The sequence below is a fragment of the Anolis sagrei genome, chromosome 2, assembly GCF_037176765.1.
Source record: "Anolis sagrei isolate rAnoSag1 chromosome 2, rAnoSag1.mat, whole genome shotgun sequence".
Taxonomy (NCBI): domain Eukaryota; kingdom Metazoa; phylum Chordata; class Lepidosauria; order Squamata; family Dactyloidae; genus Anolis; species Anolis sagrei.
This window is the reverse complement of record NC_090022.1, coordinates 10,696,683-10,717,843: the sequence shown is the minus strand read 5'-3', so window position 1 is coordinate 10,717,843 and position 21,161 is coordinate 10,696,683. Positions and strand designations below refer to the sequence as shown.

Here is a 21,161-nt window from a genome sequence, read left to right as displayed (position 1 = left end):
ATATGTTTTTAACTCCAGAAGACAGGACCAGAATTCAAAATTGCCTTAACACATTAGACACCTGGGTGAAAACTAACAAAATTAATTTCAACAGGGAGAAATGTAGGATAGTACACTGAGGCAGGAAATGTGCAATGCAGAAATACAGGATGGGTGACACCTGCCTCGACAACAGTTCATGTGAAAGGGATCTTGGAGTGTTAGTAGACCACAAGTTGAACATGATCCAACAGTGTGATGCACCAGTTTAAAAGACTATAGGATTTTGGGTGGCATCTGAAAGAATATGGTGTCTAGATTAAGGGAAGTCATGGTGGCCTTCTTTCTGCTTTGGTAAGACTTACTCTTTCTGCTTTGGTGAGACCTGAAATAACAGTTTAGGGCACCACAATGAAAGTTGGAACATATCCAGATTCCATTTCTGGTTCTACATGTCCATTAAGAAATGGTTGTGACTGTGACCAACCGGACATTGCTACAAAGCTTAAACAGCCAATGGGGATGTCAATCTATTTTAAGGATTTTCTTGTAACTATTTTTCTTGATTTCCCTGATGTGAGAAGTAAATGTGTTCTTTTTCCACCAGGACCCAATCACCTTTGAGGATGTGGCTGTCCATTTCTCCCTGGAGGAGTGGGTTCTCCTGAGTCCTGATCAGATAGCCTTGCACATGCAGATCATGGAGGAGGTTCATGGGATGGTGGACTCTCTTGGTAAGGCCCCCTCACTCATGGGGATTTCTGTTTCAAAATGCAGGATCCCAGTCAGCAGCTCCTTAGTGGGAGCAGGGTCCTAAATTATCACAATTTCTGAGAGTTCTCAAGGCAGGTCTTGTGTTAGAAATCTATGACATAAGTGTAACATTGACTTGGTGCCTGAGTCACAGTGATGTTGGCACCAGTTCAGACTCCAGTGGGAAGACTTCAAGTCCAAGTGTACTACATTCCTTCGCAGCAACTGGACACTGTGGAAAGCCTATCAAGTGTAATCGCCCCAGATCAGTCACACCTCTCTCTCTCTCTCTCTCTCTCTCTCTCTCTCTCTCCCTCTCTCTCTCTCTCTCTGCAGGTGTGTGTAAGGGAGGGAGGGAGGGAGGGAGGGAGAGGGAGGAAGCAGATTGGCTGGAGAGAGGGGCTGGAGAATGGATCATCAAAAAGATGATCCATTCCCTGGCTTCAGATATGCAGATGCAGCTATACATATTATTTATTTTATTATTTTATTATTTTATTTATTTATTTACTGTATTTGTATACCGCCTTTCTCAGCCCGTAGGTGACTCAAAACCTTAACATATAATAAAAATTAAACATATCAATAAAATATAAATAGTGTTGCCTTGTTAAAAACGTTGTCCAATCTCATTGTCGTCGGTCCATTTTCCTATGTAAGTTACTCTGCATTTGGAAACGCTTGTTCAAAAAGCCACGTCTTGACTTTTTCCATATTTATTTTTAAAATACCGCGTAACAGCGAGTCCGCGTAAAGCAAACTGCGAAGTAGCAAGGGAACAATGTATATCACAAGTCACTGTCTTCATTGGTGTAGAATTCAACTTAGTTTTTTCCTCCCAACCAGGCAGGCTAGCGTCTGCATGTCTGAAGACTAAGCTCCCTTTCTACGTGTCCTCTCCCAGCACACAAACAGCCCCTGCCTCAGTCATTCACAAGACGGTGAATTTATATTTTATTGATATGTTTAATTTTTATTATATGTTAGGTTTTTAATTGTATTGTAAGCATTGAATTTTACCCTGTTAGCCGCCTTGAGTCGTCTACGGGCTGAGAAAGGCAGTATACAAATACAGTAAATAAATAAATAAACAAAAAATATAATAAATAAATAAATAAATAAATAAATAATAAAATTGTCGCTAACGGAGGGAAGGCGAGAATAGGGGAAGCATGCCGCTTTAGTAGCATTCCCAGAAGGCCCCGGGAGAAGCTTTTCCGGCAAGGCACCATTTCCGCTCTCATGCACCTGCTTCTTTGCAAACGTGCTCCTGGCAGTCAGGAGCTGGTGCTCCAGGGGAGTGCCATTTTCAAGGTGAGCACCACACTTCCTCGGCCATGTGCTCCCTTGGCTGGGTACAAATGGCAGGGTAATCCCGCTTTAGATGCTTGCGAGGGAAGGACTTTACACCTGGTAAGGGATTTCCCACCTGCCTTCCAGGAGCCCTCTGCGGCCACCTTCTTTTCTCACATCCGCACCTCCTTCCTACTCGGGCGACTCCCGCAAGCTCTCCCTACACCTCCTGGCCTGCCTGTGCCGCGAGGAGAACCAGTGGTCCCCAAAGAGGTAAGGGAGGGAGAGCTCATGGGAGTTGCTGGAGTAGGAAGGAGGCGAAGATGGGAGAAAAGAAGGTGGCCGAGCCCAAAGCCGAAAGGTGCTGGAGACAGAGGGGACAGGGTCGGGAGGGCGAGGGCCATCTTTGGGGTAAAGAAGGCCTCAGCCGGGCATGTGCACTCTTTCCCTTCCTCCCTGCCTGCTTGCTTGAGTGCAGGGTCTGGCCTTTTCTCAGCGGCCTCACGTCGAAATCCCTTCAAAGGTCGTCGACTTTTCAATTTTGGCTTTGATTTATAAATTGATTTATAAGTTGTTGTTGTTATTATTATTATTATTTCCCAGCGCTCTGACACAAACCAGTCCCTATGGAATTCACATTTCATAGAATCATAGAATCAAAGAGTTGGAAGAGACCTCATGGGCCATCCAGTCCAACCTCCTGCCAAGAAGCAGGAATATTGCATTCAAATCACCCCTGACAAATGGCCATCCAGCCTCTGCTTAAAAGCTTCCAAAGAAGGAGCCTCCACCACACTCCGGGGCAGAGAGTTCCACTGCTGAACGGCTCTCACAGTCAGGAAGTTCTTCCTCATGTTCAGATGGAATCTCCTCTCTTGTAGTTTGAAGCCATTGTTCCGCGTCCTAGTCTCCAAGGAAGCAGAAAACAAGCTTGCTCCCTCCTCCCTGTGGCTTCCTCTCACATATTTATACATGGCTATCATATCTCCTCTCAGCCTTCTCTTCAGGCTAAACATGCCCAGTTCCCTAAGCCGCTCCTCATAGGGCTTGTTCTCCAGACCCTTGATCATTTTAGTCGCCCTCCTCTTGACACATTTACAGCAAACTTCCAAAAATTGTGAGTCCCATTTGGTAGCTGATTGTAGTTGATGGGACTTTCTATGTTGGAGCAGAATAATCCAACCTGAACTGAACATGGGGAGAAAGAACTGAAGGTTGGGGTAGAGAAATAAAAAAGGAGGGGAAGATTGTGAAATGGGTGGTAGCAAGGTAAAGTCTTAGCTAGAGAAAAAGGCAAGCATTTGTATGTGAAGGGAAAAGGTAACCATTCTCCCAGAGAGAAGGGGACAGAAGAAAAAGCCAAGCTGGATTGAAAAATAGGTAACCTCTGGAGCATATGCTACTCATCTCTCTCTTAGAGCATCTAGGCAGTCAAACTATGTCCATCTTTACTGAACAAGAGGTGAGGAAATGACAGCATATATATCTTCCTCCGTATCTATGTTGTTTTAAGGATGATTTCAATCCACTTTCCCCCCACTTCCTTAGAGTCCTTATCACTCATGCTTAGGCAATTATTGTTTCTGTTGTTCTTCTTCACAGTAGATAACGAGGAGAAGATCAATGTATGTGCCAAATGCAGAAAGGATTTTGGGCACAATGGGGGCCTTCATAGACACCAGCAAGCCCACAGTGAAGGTGAAGATTCTGCCAGAGAAAGGCCTTACAAATGCAATGTATGTGGCCAGCGTTTTACCCAAAACATGTCAGAATTTGGGACGTGTTTTATTCAGAATACACACTTTATAGAGCACTGGGGATCCCACAAAGGAGAGAAACCATACAAATGCCAGGAGTGTGGGAAATGTTTTGCTTACAGTTCACACTTCTTGAGGCACAAAAGACTCCACACTGGAGAGAAGCCATACCAATGCCAGGAGTGTGGGAAATGTTTCGTTCAAAGTTCATCCCTTGTGAGCCACCAGAGAGTCCACACTGGAGAAAATCCATATATATGCCCAGATTGTGGGAAATGTTTTTCTTCCAATTCAAACTTGGTGAGCCACAAAAGACTTCACACAGGAGAGAAGCCATACCAATGTCAGGAGTGTGGGAAATGTTTTGCTACCAGTTCACACTTGGTGAAGCACAAAAGACTCCACACAGGAGAGAAGCCATACCAATGCCAGGAGTGTGGGAAATGTTTTGTTCAAAGTTCATCCCTTGTACGGCACCAGAGAGTCCACACAGGAGAGAAGCCATACGAATGCCAGGAGTGTGGGAAATGTTTTGCTAATAGTTCAGCCTTGATGATGCACAAAAGACTTCACACAGGAGAGAAGCAATACCAATGCCCTGAGTGTGGGAAATGTTTTGCTTACAGTTCAGGCTTGGCAAGGCACAAAAGACTCCACACAGGAGAGAAGCAATACCAATGCCAGGAGTGTGGACAATGTTTTGGTTATAGTTCTGACTTGGTGAGACACAAAAGACTCCACACAGGAGAGAAGCCATACAAATGCCAGGAGTGTGGAAAATGCTTTACTCAATCTTCAGTCCTTGTGAGACACCAGAGAATTCATAGAGGAGGAAAACCATCCAAAGAGCTGGGACAAAATTAATAAAATGAATGGCAACAGGGAAATTGCAGGTTGGAGACATTCTGGTGCTTTTTGTTCATGTCAGAAGCGACTTGGGAAACTGCAAGTCGCTTCTGGTGTGAGAAAATTGACTGTCTGCAAAGACGTTGCCCAGGGGACGGCTGGATGTTTTGATGTTTTACCATCCTTGGGGGAGGCTTCCCTCATGTCTCCGCATGGGGAGCCGGAGCTGACAGAGGGAGCTTATCTGCGTTCTCCCTGGATTTGAACCTCCGACCTGTCGTCTTCAATCCTGCCGGCACAAGGGTTTAACCCATTGCGTCCCCTGGGGCTCCATTCTGGTGCTGTAGATTATACACTGAACATTTTTCGATGAACTGATGTGATTCCCTTGATTTCAAGTAGCACTTGTCTTGATTTTGGACTGATTTCCTCGGTTTCGAACGCTGTTCAGGTTTTTGTTTTTTGTTTTTGCTTTGTTTGACATGGAACTGTTTTGGAGTAAAGACTTTCTGTATATATTTCAGATTTCAATATTAATGTCAAAAATGTAGTATGATTTTACATAGGATTTGTGCTACATTAGTAAAGACAAATATCACTTAAGTACAATAAACATTAAGTATTAAATAACCAGTATTGTTATGAACCCCAAGAGGTTCCTGTTCTTTTATGCAGAGTGTTCAAGGCATAGTAAGGTAGTTTAGACCAACGAGACACTTTAGAGACCAAATTTGGTTTTAACACTATTCATGTAACATTTATTGAAACACAATCGCCATAGAATCACATCAGAATCACATCAAGAGAGAGCTCTCTTGCACACACTCCAAACATTCACACATACTCACACACGCAGGCCTTCTTCGGACAAAGATGATCAGCTTTCCTCCGAGAAGGTGTGGATGTTCCTGGTTGCCGCGGATCAGGAAGCGTGCATGTTCTTGGGGTCCCCTGCATTTATAGGCCAAAATCCATTTTTCTTCTTTTTAATAAACATGCTGTTCTGTTCTTTTCAAGTTCACTACATTCCAGGCCATATGACTTATGGGGTACCTCCTGCACGCTCCTTGCACTCCTTACATGCTTGGCCGCACACCTTATTGTTCATTGTTATTCAGCTATGCCTTACTACCTCCTCACTTCGACTGCCAAGTTTGACTCATATCATGCTTCGCGTGAACTCCATGTTAATTCTTCATGGCCAGTTTCTTCTGCTCTTCCGCATGGGACTGAACTGTCTTTCCTCTGGTCAGCCTTTGTGGGTAAATATCCCTCCCTCTTCCTTCTCTGCACCACCAAGTTGTTCTATCCCCTCCACACCTATGCTGCCCTTTTAAAACTTTTTTTCCGCCCTTTCCACCTTTCCCTCCTTTTCTTTCCTTCCTTTCATAGAATCATAGAGTTGGAAGAGACCTCATGGGCCATCTAGTCCAACCCCATTCTGCCAAGAAGCAGGAATATTGCATTCAAAGCACCCCTGACAGATGGCCATCCAGCCTCTGTTTAAAAGCTTTCAAAGAAGGAGCCTCCACCACACTACGGGCAGAGAGTTCCACTGCTGAACGGCTCTCACAGTCAGGAAGTTCTTCCTCATGTTCACATGGAATCTCTTTTCTTGTAGTTTGAAGCCATTGCTCCGCGTCCTAGTCTCCAGGGAAGCAGAAAACAAGCTTGCTCCCTCCTCCCTGTGGCTTCCTCTCACATATTTAAACATGGCTATCGTGTGTCCTCTCAGTCTTCTCTTCTGGAGGCGAAACATGCCCAGCTCTTTAAGCCGCTCCTCATAGGGCTTGTCCTCCAGACCCTTGATCACATTCCAGCTCGTCAACATCTCCCTTGAATTGTGGTGCCCAGAATTGGACACAATATTCCAGGCATGGTCTAACCAAAGCGGAATAGAGCATGGGTAGCATGACTTCCCTGGACCTAGACACTGGACTGCTTTTGATGCAGGGCAAAATCCCTTTTTGGCTTTTTTTGGTGTCGCATGACATTGTTTGCTCATGTTTAACTTGTTATCCACAAGATGATTTATGCCTTCATCTTTCATCCTTTGGTTCCAGGGCTTTGGAGAGATGCTCTTTCCTCCTCCTTCCAATGTAACACTGGGCAAGGAAGGGTTAAGGGGAGGGAGTGTGGTTCCCAGAGAGGCAGGAAGGAAGGCTTGCCTTTTCTGTCCCTCTAGGAACCAAACTCGCTCCCCTTAACCCTTCCTTGCCTGGCTGGGAGAGGAGAGTTTGCACCTTTGGCACCCTCCTCTTCCTTCTTCTTCCTCTCCTTCAGGTGAGTCTTCTCCCCATTCCTTCTCCAAAGGGCCAAAGAGGGGCTGAAGCCCAACACATCTGGAGGGAGGGCCTGATTTGGCCCAGGCCTGGACTCACCTGGGTTTGAAGGTCATCAGAATCTCCAATGGTGAGACCCTTATTAGGAGAGAGAGGTAGACAGAGAGGGGCCAATGGCTTTCCCCTGCCAAGCCACTCACCTGCCTGTCTGTGTCTTCTTTTCCCCCCTTGCTGTTTCTTTGTCAGTGTTGATGTGGAGGTTGTCTGGTTTGCCTACACTGGAACATGCAACATATCATAGTCCTTCTTTAGGGGCTCCCTTTCAAAGCTATGATACCATATCTGTGTGTGTGTGTGAATCATATCTATCTATCTATCTATCTATCTATCTATCTATCTATCTATTTGTCTATATCTATGGCTAGATGGCTCTTTGTCAGGAGGGCTTTGATTACGTTTTCTTGCCCTGATGAAGGGAGTTGGACTGGATGGCTTTAAGTATTTTCTGTTGGTCATGGGGGTTCTGTGTGGGACGTTTGCCCCAATTCTGTCACTTGTGGGGTTCAGAATGCTCTTTGATTTTAGGTGAAATAAATCCAGGAACTACAACTCCCAAATGTCACTGACTATTTTCCCCAAACTCCAACAGTGTTCACCTTTGAGCATATTGAGTATTCGTGCCAAGTTTATAGAATCATAGAATCAGAGAGTTGGAAGAGACCTCCTGGGCCATTCAGTCCAACCCCATTGTGCTGTCGCACGCTGGGCCTGTACATTAGACCGTACACAGGACATAAATTCTCTGTGCCCAACGGGACGCCCTTAGATTCCCCCAAACAGAGTCTTTAAAAGTACAACAAAGTCTTTATTAAGGAACAAACAGGAACAAACAGGTACTTTAACTGTTTTCTTAACAGTCTATAGGCTCTTTCAATTCTTGTCCACTAGGAACAGGCTCTGTCTTCTTAACTGTAACTAACTGATGGGGAAATCCTAGCTTCTAATCTGGGCAGTCTGTACTTGCCTCTGTTGATGTGGAGCCCCTGCACCCGGTACCAACTGCGTCTGGCTTCCGCGAGTGACCCTTGCCTCAACAGAGCTTTGTAGACCTCCAGGGAAAAAGAAGGAGTTCAGGTTGCTGTGATGGCCGGCTGGAGTCCCTCAGCCAAGCTGTGGCTGTATGTCTCCTGGCCAAGCCGTAGGGCTGTTTAACCCCGGCCAAGCTGTAAAAGAGGAAGCTTTTCTACAGGAGCCACTTCGTTCTATGTCCTGTGTGAAAGGCTTCTCTGTGAGAACTAACTCAAAATGGCTTTTTTCCCTCCAAAACTCAACAAGGGGCGGGATCAGGGAACCTAACTATAACTGGCAGGTGGCTTACCCTATAAATGCAAATTATAACAGGAAACCCCCTGCTGCAAAATCCCAAGCATGGGATTGCACACAAACATTTAAACACAGCAAATACATCTGGAGCTCCTGGAACAGCTGTTCCAGAACAAGAGAGTTGGAGGAGACCTCCTGGGCCATTCAGTCCAACCCCATTCTGCCAAGAAGCAGGAATATTGCATTCAAATAACCCCTGACAGATGGCCATCCAGCCTGTGTTTAAAAGCTTCCAAAGAAGGAGCCTCCACCACACGCCGGGGCAGAGAGTTCCACTGCTGAACGGCTCTCACAGTCAGGAAGTTCTTCCTCATGTTCAGATGGAATCTCCTCTCTTGTAGTTTGAAGCCATTGTTCTGCATCCTAGTCTCCAAGGAAGCAGAAAACAAGCTTGCTCCCTCCTCCCTGTGACTTCCTCGCATATATTTATACATGGCTCTCATCATATCTCCTCTCAGCCTTCTCTTCTTCAGGCTAAACATGCCCAGCTCCTTAAGCCACTCCTCATAGTGCTTGTTCTCCAGACCCTTGATCATTTTAGTCGCCCTCCTCTGGACACATTCCAGCTTGTCAATATCTCTCTTGAATTGTGGTGCCCAGAATTGGACACAATATTCCAGGTGTGGTCTAACCAAAGCAGAATAGAGGGGTAGCATTACTTCCCTGGACCTAGACACTATGCTCCTATTAATGCAGGCCAAAATCCCATTGGCTTTTTTTGCCGCCACATCACATTGTTGGCTCATGTTTAACTTGTTGTCCACGAGGACTCCAAGATCTTTTTCACACGTACTGGTTCAGATCCATCATTGTTTGAGTCCACAGGGCTCTCTGGATGTAGGTGAACTACAACTCCCAAACTCAAGGTCAATGGCCACCAAACTCTTCCAGTATTTTCTGTTGGTCATGGGAGTATTGTGTGCCAAGTTTGGCTCAATTCCATCGTTGGTAGAGTTCAGAATGCTCCTTGGTTGTAGGAGAACTATAAATAACAAAATAAATCCTCCCCCAAACCCCACCAAATTTGGTCCAGTGAATAAAAATACATCCTGCATATCAGATATTTACGATTCGTAACAGTAGCAAAATTACAGTTACGAAGTAGCAACGAAAATAATTTTATGGTTACAGGTCATCACAATGTGACCTTGGTTAGACCACATTTGGAATCACACTGTGTCCAATTCTGGGCACGACAGTTGAAGGGAGATGTTGACAAGCTGGAATGTGTCCAGAGGAAGGTGACTAAGATGATCAAGGGTCTGAAGAACGAGCCCTATGAGGAGCGGCTTAAAGAGCTGGGCATGTTTAGCCTGAAGAAGAGAAGGCTGAGAGGAGTCATGATAGCCATGTATAAATATCTGAGGGGAAGTCGTAGAGAGGAGGGAGCAAGCTTGTATTCTGCTGCCCTGGAGATTAGGACACGGAACAATGGCTTCAAACTACAATGTTCCATCTGAACACGAGGAATAACTTCCTGACTGTGAGAGCCGTTCAGCAGTGGAACTCTCTGCCCCGGAGTGTAGTGGAGGCTCCTTCTTTGGAAGCTTTTAAACAGAGTCTGAATGGCCATCTGTCAGGGTGCTTTGAATGCAATATTCCTGCTTCTTGGCAGAATTGGGTTGGACTGGATGACCCATGAGGTCTCTTCTAACTCTTTGATTCTATGATTCTTCAGTTTAACAGCTGAGTTACCTGTGTGCCATTACATGGATGCTTATGAATATCACTTGTTCAAAGAGTTGACTTCTAACAAGGTCTACGTTTTCATGACTAGTGGTAGTCTCCACACACTCATGGAGATTCATGTTTGCTGAATGGATGTGACATCATTTTTACCTTTTCGATCAGGTTGTAGTACACTTATTTCCAATAGGTTATGGACCTTCCAATATTCAGGTGTCAGGGGGCGCAGAAAGCCTAAACCTGATCAGATGATGGCCAGTCCATGGCAACGGAGCGATGGTCAGCTCCCCCACACTACCACCTTCCATCCCTGGAAGAAAACCAAGTCTAGTGTGTGCCTGGAACTGTGGGTAGAGCCAGAAACCAATTGGGACAGCCCCATGGTTGCCATGGTGGCCATGAAGTCCTGAGCCACTCCCAACAGTGTGGTCTCTATGTGGACATTAAAGTCCACCAGCACTAAAAGCCATTGGGACTGCAAGACTGTAGTGTAGCGGGGAGGTCGGTACACTAGCAGAATCCCTGTTCTGTCCTGGTCACCTACCCTTAGGTGGACACACTCAAATATGGTAGACTGTGGCATGAGGCACTTGGTCAGGGAAATGGAAACATTATAGACCACAGAAGTCCCACCTCCTCACCCTCCAGATTTCGACTGGTGCTGCACAAAGTGGCAATAGTTTCAGTTGTTAGACTGAATAACTTGTTATCTGTGATCTGTCAGGAAAACAGAGATTTTGCCAGTGCATAAAAAACAGCAGCAATTCAGAAGTGTTTTTAAGTGCCCAAAAACATATATACTTTCCCACAAAACTACTTGCTGTATATCATGCACTCAAGAAACAAAAATGAAGTAGACTTTGATAAAAATGACATATTTGGTTTACTCACAACCTTCATATGTTCAGCATACACAAGCATAAAACGTATCAGTGCAGTTTCAGATATGTTTGAAATAATTCTCTGTGCCTCAGGTCCAAAACACTTTTCTTACAACAACAACAACAACCCAAGCAAGTTTGTGGATGTGTGTGGTTTGCAGAGCCTCCTACAACTTTTCAGGAACGATAGAGTAAAGGAGCTGCATATAGAACATGCATGCAAAGCAGTAAACAACAGGATTATAGATAAATAGATTACTAGAGAAGGCTTGAAGAAGGTTTTCATTTCCAACAGGTCCAGCATAACCTGGCTCTGAAATAAATAAATAACTTATTTTTACTGTAAAAAAAATCCTCCCAAAGCCCATTGTTTCATTCTTACTTTCTTTCACAGAGGTGATGTGATGGTTGGCTGAGAATTTGGGAGTAGAGCCTGTTCAGGGATTTCTTTCTCTTGAAAGAAGAGGGAGGAAAGGCATCTTGGATCCGGTTTGGTTCTTCATCAGAGTGGTTCTAACATGGAGAGACCCAACTCACCTGGGCCTGAAGTAGGCATGGCCGCTGGGAGCAGTGGGGAATCCTGGGAAAGAACTATGCGGACATTCCTGAGTATGGACCTTTATAACTCAGACACACAGCGCCAGCACTTCAGGCATTCCTCCTTCCAAGAGGGCGAGGGACCCAGAGAGGTTTGCAGCCGCCTCCACTCTCTCTGCCGCCAGTGGCTGAAGCCAGAGCAACACACCAAGGCGGAGATGCTGGACCTGGTGATCCTGGAGCAGTTCCTGAGCATCCTGCCCCCAGAGATGGGGAGCTGGGTCCGAGAGTGTGGGGCAGAGACCTCTTCCCAGGCGGTGGCCCTGGCGGAAGGCTTCCTCCTGAGTCGGGAAGAGGACGAGAAGCAGGAAGGACAGGTGAGAGCATTGCCTCTTGGATTCACTCACCTTGGGACTAATATATAGATTAAATGTACATCCTGCCTTCCTTCCAAGATGGGACGGATGTGAGGGAGAAGCCAGACTCGGCTCCCTCGGCCTCTTTTCCCACCTGCTCTGCCCCTCCTGCTCTCACCTCCATATCCACTGTGAGCTCAGTTGCTGCTCTGCTCCAATTTGTTGACCCCCAGGTATAACATTGGAAATGATGGGATTTGTTTCAAACTAGGTTGCCATCCCAGAGTTGTTCTTTTAAAAAAGTCCATGAAATTTCTACTTATAGGTCTATGATATTTTTGAACTTTCTCCATACTACTTCTTCCAGATCCCAAATAACTGCACGGAAGTCCAGTCTAATGCCTCTGCATCTGAGAAATCTCCATCAAACACCACTCAGAGTCTCAGGCAGAAGGAGCTAAATCAGGAAGGAGATGGGGCTGCAGCCTTGCAGGGTAAGAAGGAACCATTTGGGGTCTTTTGGTGTTTTATGCCAGTGGAAATTCCCCTTTGGAGGGATGGGAGCACATCCCCAATCTGTTTTATTTTGGGAAGGTGCCTATGTCAGATCATTTGGCCTTGAGATGAGTATATATCTTAAACTCATGTCCTTTGTGTGATGTCTGCTTGTTGTGCTTTAATATGTATTTTATAGAAATGCCATTTTAATTTGGATCTTTTATAAAAATATGTATATTTGTTGAATTTTGGCAATGTTGGTGTTTTTCGAATTGTGTTGCAACTCGCCTGCAGCCATAAGGAGAGACAGTTAAGAAATATAATAATAATAATAATAATAATAATAATAATAATAATAATAATAATTGACACAAAAGCACAGTATGTCACAGCAAACAAGATCTATATGCTGGATTTCGTATCACAAAATCACAAGTCAAACACTTCCCAAGCACCTAGGACTGTGTGATATCTTTTCAAATGATGTGTGCAGATCCAAGTAAGGTGTCCTTTTGCAGTTGACAGATCGTGATTTTCTCAATGTTTATTGTTTCCAAATGCCGGCTTAGATCTTTTAGCATGGCATCCAGTGTGCCGATGACCACTGGAACCACCTATACTGGTTTATGCCAGAGCCTTTGCAGTTCAATTTTGAGGTCTTGATAGCAGGTGAGTTTTTCCTGTTGTTTTTTCTCAATGCGACTGTCACCTGGAATGGCGACATCAATAATCCAGACTTTTTTCTTTTCCACAATCATGATGTCTGGCGTGTTGTGTTCCAAAACTTTGTCAGTCTGGATTCGAAAGTCCCACAGAATTTTTGCATGTTAATTTTCCACAACCTTTGCGGGTTTATGATCCCACCAATTCTTTGCTGCTGGCAGGTGGTACTTGTGACATAAGTTCCAGTGAATCATCTGGGCCACAGAGTTGTGCCTCTGTTTGTAGTCCATCTGTGCAATTTTCTTGCAACAGCTGATATGGTCCATGGCTTCATCAGCTTCTTTGCACAGTCTGCATTCTGGGTCATCAGCTGATTTTTCGATCCTGGCCTTAATTGCATTGGTTCTGATGGTTTGTTCCTGGGCTGCAAGAATCAGGCCTTCTGTCTCCTTCTTCAGGGTTCCATTCGTGAGCCATAACCAGGTCTTCTCCTTGTCAACTTTTCCTTCAATTTTGTCAAGGAACTGCCCATGCAATGCTTTGTTGTGCCAGCTGTTAGCTCTGGTTTGGAGTGCAGTTTTCTTGTACTGGTTCTTTGTCTGCTGTCTGAGAAGTTTCCGATTATTGACTTCAATTAAAGCAGGTTCTTGGCTTTCCTTGACATATTCTGCCAGGGCGTGTTTTTCTTCTTCGACTGCTTGTTTTACTTGTAAAAGTCCTCTGCAACCAGCATTTGGTTGCAAAAGGTTTAATTTCAGTGTGGTTTGCTTTTTTCTTTCTTGCAATACTTCCACATTAACCTAAAGATAAATAGGACTGAAAATTCAGCCTTTCGGTATCATCCCAGGTAAGACCTGAAGCTAAGATGAGCCTTGAAACTGAGTTGGAAGACATACAGACAACAAAGAATAGCTTTAGACAATTGAAACAACAAGCCCAGTATTAGTTTCAGTCCAACCTATTCATCAGTCCTAAACTCCAAAACTTTACGATTCCTGGGTTGGAGAATCCTCCAGTGTTCATAAGAGTCATTTCCTAATAGGTTTCTTTTCAGGACTGTAATTGTAACTTCTGAGACATGTCTATGTGATCAGCTTTCCACCCCTTGCTTTCTCTCTTCTCCCAGGGGCTGGAATGATGTTGTGGCCAAATCCCCAGTTGTTTCTTCTCCTTTGTGATGGAGTGCAACTCAATCAGGTAAGCAGAAGGATTCTTGGGAGAGGAGGAAGGGAGCTGACTGGGGTCATTTGTTGCAGACATAATCATCAAACATCTGCATGGGAGTTTCTTAAAAGTGAAACACTGAAGCCACCATTGCAAACAAAGAGGAAAATTAAGAGAAATCTAAAGAAACCAGAATAAATGTTCAGAGAACCTTCAATTGAGCTAAGATTTTAAAAGGACATGTACAAAAAATTGAAAATGGTAATTTGCAGTTTTCTTTATTGTTATACTTCTACATTTACATACTGTTGGGTGGAACCGAAAAATCAGGTCACAAACCTCACAAACCACTGAGGATGCCTGGTATAGATGCAGGCGAAACGTCAGGAGACAATGCAACAGGAACATGGTCATACAGCCCAAAAAACTCACAGCAACCCAAGTAACAAATGGTTTGTCTCTACAAAGCTTACAACTGTGGCATGGAGGCCTTACCCCTTTCCCTTTCAAACAACCCACAGGAATGTAAATGAACTTTAAAGGTTTTCTTGTGGTTATTTTTCTTGATAGCCCTTATGTGAGAAGTGCTTTCTTTTCCCACCAGGGCCCAATTGCCTTTGAGGACGTGGCTGTCCATTTCTCCCCGGAGGAGTGGGCTCTCCTGAGTCCTGATCAGAAAGCCTTGCACGTTCAGATCATGGAGGAGATTCATGGGATGGTGGACTCTCTTGGTAAGGCTCCCACAATGATGGGGATTTCTATTTCAAAATGCAGAATCCCAGTCCTAAGTCATCCCAGTCACTGAGGGTCATCAAGGCAGGACTTTGGTTAGAAATATGTGATGTAAGAGTAATATTGACTTATTGCATGAGCAACAGTAATATTGGCACCAACTGGGACTCCATTGAGAAGACTTCCATAACTGGAGTTATGTCCAAGCGTACCCTACAACCTGAGCTCCCTGGAAAATCTCTTATGAGTGATCATCCCAAGTCAGTCACACTACCTTCTCTCTCTCTTTGAATGTATGTGTGAGTGAGAGGCAGGAGAGAGGGAGGAAGCAGATTTGCAAAAAAGTAAACCAACTAATCTCTCATGACTTCAGTCACACATTTTCAGCAACCTGGTTTTGCATCTAGGCATGGTTAGAGTAGCTCGTAATAATTTCGTTAAAATTACCTTTTCAAAGTGATATCGAAGCTTTTTTGAAATCTAGAAGTCCCTTTGCCCTTCCGAAGCTTTTTCCGCCATTTTTGTTACGACTCAGGAAGTGAGTCAGAAATAATTCAGCTTTTCCCTGTTTCTGGTCCCAGGCCTCTGATTAAGCCAGAGAAGCCAGTTTTAAGCCAGAGAAGGAAGAAATTTCCTGGCCTCTGCTCAATCCAGAGAAGCTAGTTTTAAAGCCAGAGAAGCCAGTTTTAAACCAGAGCAGGAAGGAATTTCCTCCATTTGCTTTGTCCCTCTTCTGGTCCCTGGCCTCAGCTCAAGCCAGAGAAGCCAGTTTTAAACCAGAGCAGGAAGGAATTTCCTCCGTCTGCTTTTCTCTGCTTCTGGAGTAAAACAACTACATTCAAAGTAAAGACCACCCAATGAAACAGGAAATAACACTTTCAAATTGACTTCAGAAGTCTCAGAAGTTTGGAAAAGTTTTGAAAAAAAATTGTGAAAATCAGAATTGACTTTAGAATCGAACCACCAGTGCCCCCTACAGCCAAAACGAGTTTTGAACCATTTTTTTTGTTAACCAAGCCTATTTGCATTCTGTGGGCCCTTGGCAGGCTTAGAAAGCCACTGCATACCTGAAGCCAAAAGGAGTGTGGAAAATAATGGAAAAGATTGATTGGTTGGAGACAGGCCAGAGAATGGATAATCAAGAACAAACTTCCTTTGACTTCAGATACCCCTACACAGCTATGTATCTTTTTACTGGCATGGTATTCAACCTTGTTTTCCCTCCCAGCCAGGCAGGCTAGTCTCTGCATGTCTGAGCAACAGCTAACCTCTGGAACATATGTTACTGGGTTGAGCAAAGGTAGCCTCTGGACCAGTGGTTCTCAACCTGTGGGTCCCCAGGTGTTTTGGCCTACAACTCCCAGGAATCCCAGCCAGTTTACTAGCTGTTAGGATTTCTTGGAGTTGAAGGCCAAAACATCTGGGGACCCACAGGTTGAGAACCACTGCTCTGGAGCATACATTACTTATCTCTCTCTTAGAGGCTCTAGGCCAGTGGTTCTCAACCTGTGGGTCCCCAGGTGTTTTGGCCTACAACTCCCAGAAATCCCAGCCAGTTTACCAGCTGTTAGGATTTCTGGGAGTTTAAGGCCAAAACATCTGGGGACCCACAGGTTGAGAAGCACTGCTCTAGGCAGTCAAGCAGTGTCCATCTCTGCTGAACAATGGGTGAGGAGAGGACAATATTTATATCTTCTTTTCCTCCATGCCTATGTAGTTTTAAGGATAATTCCACTTCTTATGCAACTTCCTTAGATTCCTTATCACTCATGCTGATGAATGATTGTTTCTACCCTTCTTCCCACCAGATCACTGGAAGAAGAGCAATGTATGCACCAAACACAAGAAATATTTTGTGCACAGTGGGGGCCTTCCAAGACACAAGGAAGACCACAGAGAAGATGGAGGATCTGCCAGAGAAAGGCCCTACGAATGCAATGTATGTGGGCAATGCTTTACCAAAATGTTGGCACTTGTGCTTCACAAGACACTCCATGCTGAGAACAGCCATCTTAAAACAAACATATCAGAAAAATGTGTTGCTGATTACAAATTGCCACATCTGAGCCAAGAAGAAATCTTTGAAGGAACTGCTGATTTCATAAGCCAGGAGTGTGGCGAATCTTTTATCCAGAGTTCACACTTGGTGATACATGAGGGATTTCACACAGGACAAGAACCATATAGATGCCAGGAGTATGGCAGATGTTTTGCTTCCAGTTCAGACTTGGTGAGGCACAAAATACTCCAAACAGGAAAGAAGCTACACACATGCCAGGAGTGTGGGAAGTGTTTTGCTCGCAGTTCACAACTAGTGAGCCACAAAAGACTCCACACAGGAGAGAAGCCATACCAATGCCAGGAATGTGGGAAATGTTTTACTGACAGTTCACACTTGGTGAGGCACAAAAGGCTTCACACAGGAGAGAAGCCATACCAATGCCAGGAGTGTGGGAAATGTTTTGCTGACAGTTCAGACATGGTGAGGCACAAAAGACTTCACACAGGGGAGAAGCCACACAAATGCCAGGAGTGTGGGAAATGTTTTACAGACAGTTCACACTTGGTGAGGCACAAAAGACTTCACACAGGAGAGAAGCCACACCAATGCCAGGAATGTGGGAAATGTTTTGCTCACAATTCACACTTGGTGAGGCACAAAAGACTTCACACAGGAGAGAAGCCCTACCAATGCCAGGAGTGTGGGAAATGTTTTGCTCGCAGTTCACACTTGGTGAGGCACAAAATTCTTCACACAGGAGAGAAGCCATACCAATGCCAGGAGTGTGGGAAATGTTTTGCTTACAGTTCAGACTTGGTGAGGCACAAAAGAGTCCACACAGGAGAGAAGCCGTACCAATGCCAGGAGTGTGGTGATTGTTTTGCTGAGAGTTCACACCTGGTGAGGCACAAAAGACTCCACACAGGAGGGAAGCCTCACCAATGCCAGGAGTGTGGTGATTGTTTTTCTGAGAGTTCACACCTGGTTAGCCACAAAATACTTCACACAGAAGAGAAGTCATACCAATTCCAGGAGTATGAGAAATGTTTTGCACAGAATGCACACTTTATAGACCTTTGGAGACCACACACAGGAGAGAAACCATAGAAATGCCAAGAGTTTTAGAAATGTTTTCTTTGCAAGTCATCACTACTGAGACACCGGAGCATCCACACCGGAGAAAAACCATACAGATGCCCAGATTGTGGGAAATCATTTATTTGGAGTTCACCCCTTTTGAGCCACCAGAGAATTCACACAGGAGAAAAACCATACAGTTGCCCAGATTGTGGGAAATGTTTCCTACAGTTCACACTTTGTGAAGCACAAAAGACTTAACACAGGAGAGAAGCCACACAAACGGCAAGAGTGTGGAATACATTTTGTTCAAAATGCATTCCTTGTGAGCCACCAGAGAGTTCGCACAGGAGAAAAACCATAGAGATGCACAGATTGTAGACAATGTTTTACTCAGACTTCATATCTTAACAAGCACCAGAGAATACACATGGACTAAAAAACATACTAAAGCCAGGAGTGTGGGAAATGTTTTGTTTGAAGTTCATACCTTTTGAACTATCGCAGACTATGTACAGGAGAGAAATCATCCAAAGAGCTTGAACAAAACTAAAAAAAAATGAATTGCAACAGGCAGGCATGTAGCCGGGGGGAGGGGGGCTATATGGGCTTCAACCCCCCCCCCCCCGACATTCTCATGCTGGTCCGCGAGAAGGCCTTACTGGTACATTATTTAATCTGTTATGTTTATTAATATCATGATCTGATCACCATTCTCAATATATCCCATATGCATGGGGGTATTGGGGTAACGATATAAAAGGTTTGCTAGGGTAGACCCTCTTTCACCCAGACTCAGCCCCCCCTCTCCAATCAAAATCCTGGCTACGGGCCTGGCAACAGGGCTCTTACTGCCTATTACAGGGAAAACCAACTGATCCCTAATCCATCTAAAACACAGACATGCGCCTTTCACCTTAAGAACAGACAAGCATCCCGAGCTCTGAGGATTACCTGGGAAGGGATCCCACTGGAGCATTGCAGCGCACCCAAATACCTGGGAGTTACCCTGGACCATGCTCTGACCTACAAGAAGCACTGCCTGAACATCAAACAAAAAGTGGGCGCTAGAAACAACATCATACGAAAGCTGACTGGCACAACCTGGGGATCACAACCAGACACAGTGAAGACATCTGCCCTTGCGCTATGCTACTCTGCTGCTGAGTATGCATGCCCAGTGTGGAACACATCTCACCACACTAAAACAGTAGATGTGGCTCTTAATGAGACATGCTGCATAATCATGGGGTGTCTGCGCCCTACACTACTGGAGAAATTACACTGCTTAGCTGGTATTGCACCACCGCGGGGAAGTAGCAGCCAATAGTGAAAGGACCAAGGCAGAGACATCTCCAGCTCATCCTGTTTGGGCATCAGCCAGCACGGCAACGACTTAAATCAAGACATAGTTTTCTACACCCCAGCAAGCGAGAGTCCAAAAGTGGCAGGCTCAAACCCAGCACCTCAATCCATGGGTGATACCAGATGAGAGACTCCCCCCTGGGCACACAGAAGACTGGGTGACTTGGAAGGCGCTGAACAGACTGCGCTCTGGCACCACGAGATGCAGAGCCAACCTCAAGAAATGGGGTGACAAAGTGGAATCCACGGCATGCGAGTGCGGAGAAGAACAAACCACTGACCACCTGCTGCAATGCAACCTGAGCCCTGCCACATGCACCATGGAGGACCTTCTTGTGGCAACACCAGAGGCACTCCAAGTGGCCAGATACTGGTCAAAGGACATTTAACCAACTACCAAGTTTGCAAAATCTGTGTTTTGTTTTTTTCCTTTTTAATCTGTGCATTTGTTTTGTTCTGTTAGAATTGTAACACAATGGTATGGCACGATAAATGATGATGACACGATAAATAAATAAAATAAACAGGGGAATTGCAGATTGTGGACATTTTTGTGCTGTAAACTATACATTTAACATTTCCTGATTAACACGTGTGACTCTCTTGGATTCTGGTAACACTTGGCTTGACTTTGGACTTATCTCTTAGACAACTTGTTTGGGTTTTGAACTCTTGTCCAGTTTTTTGCTTTGCCTTGTTGAATCTGGGAACTGTTTTGGAGAACTCGTTTGCTTCTCAGGGAGATTGGCCACCTCCCTCTTGTCTTTTAGAAGGAAAACCAAGACCTGGTTATGGAACCAAGCGTTTGATTAGTGAGCAGCAAATGGAAGATCACACAACTTATGGCAATGAATTGGCCTGGACTGGTTTTTGGATTTTGATTTTAACGGATGTGTCTTAATTAATTGTTTTAATTGTTGTTTCAAAGTTTTTAATATTTTGATTGTACTGTGGTTGTTTTTATGATGCTAGCATCGTATGATGCTTTTGTTAGGCTGCCCTGAGTCCCCCTTCGGAGGGAGAAGGGCGAGGTATACATATCTATATAAATAAAAATGTAATGTTCGTTTGTGGGATTAGCATAACTCAAAAACCTCTGGATGAATTGCCGACAAATTTGGCCACAAGACATCTACTAAACCAAGGAGTGATCATCACTTAAAAAAAATGATTTTGTCATTTGGGAGTTGTAGTTGCTGGGATCCATAGTTCACCTACAATCAAAGAGCATTCTGCACTCCATCAATGATGGAATTGAACCAAATGTGGCACACAGGACTCCCATGATCAACAGAAAACAATGGTGGGCATTGACCTTGAGTTTGGGAGTAGTAGTTCACCTACACCCAGAGACTACTGTGGACTCAAACAATGATGGATCTGGACCAAACTTGGCATGAATATTCCATATGCCCAAATATGAACACAGATGGTGTTCGAGGGAAATAAACCTTGATCTTTGGGAGTTGCGGTTGCTGGGATTTATAGTTCACCTACAATCAAAGAGCATTCTGAACCCCACCAACAACAGAACTGGGGCAAACTTCCCACACAGAGCCCCCATGAGCAGCAGAAAATACTTAAGGCCATCCAGTCCAACTCCCTTCACCAGGGCAAGAAAACGTAACCAAGGCCCTCCTGACAAAGAGACATCCAGCCATAGATACAGATAAATAAATGTGATTCACAAACACAGATATAGTATCATAGATTTGAAAGGGACCCCTAAAGAAGGACAATGATATGTTGCATGTTCCATAGTAGGCAAATCAGACAAAGAAGCAGCAAGAAATACTGCCCACACGATCCCTCCGTTCATCTGGAGAGGCCCTGCTCACGATTCCACCTGCATCGCAAGCGCGTTTGGTGGGGACGAGGGACAGGGCCTTCTCTGTGGTAGCCTCCCG

General features: G+C 44.8%; 1 protein-coding gene and 1 pseudogene across 1 annotated transcript in view; both read left to right on the top strand.

Moving 5' to 3' along the window:
• The window catches only part of LOC132766117 (zinc finger protein 345-like), a 29,397-nt gene extending 24,136 nt beyond the window's left edge, over nt 1-5,261 (top strand). The window contains exons 5-6 of the mRNA XM_067465274.1: nt 587-713; nt 3,628-5,261. Coding sequence (XP_067321375.1) covers nt 587-713; nt 3,628-4,646 — 1,146 coding nt within the window. The 3' untranslated portion in view covers nt 4,647-5,261. The remainder of the gene's footprint in view (nt 1-586; nt 714-3,627) is intronic.
• A 1,587-nt stretch (nt 5,262-6,848) lies between these two features.
• LOC132766054 (zinc finger protein 708-like) lies at nt 6,849-18,928 on the top strand (annotated as a pseudogene).
• The last annotated feature ends 2,233 nt before the right edge of the window (nt 18,929-21,161 follow it).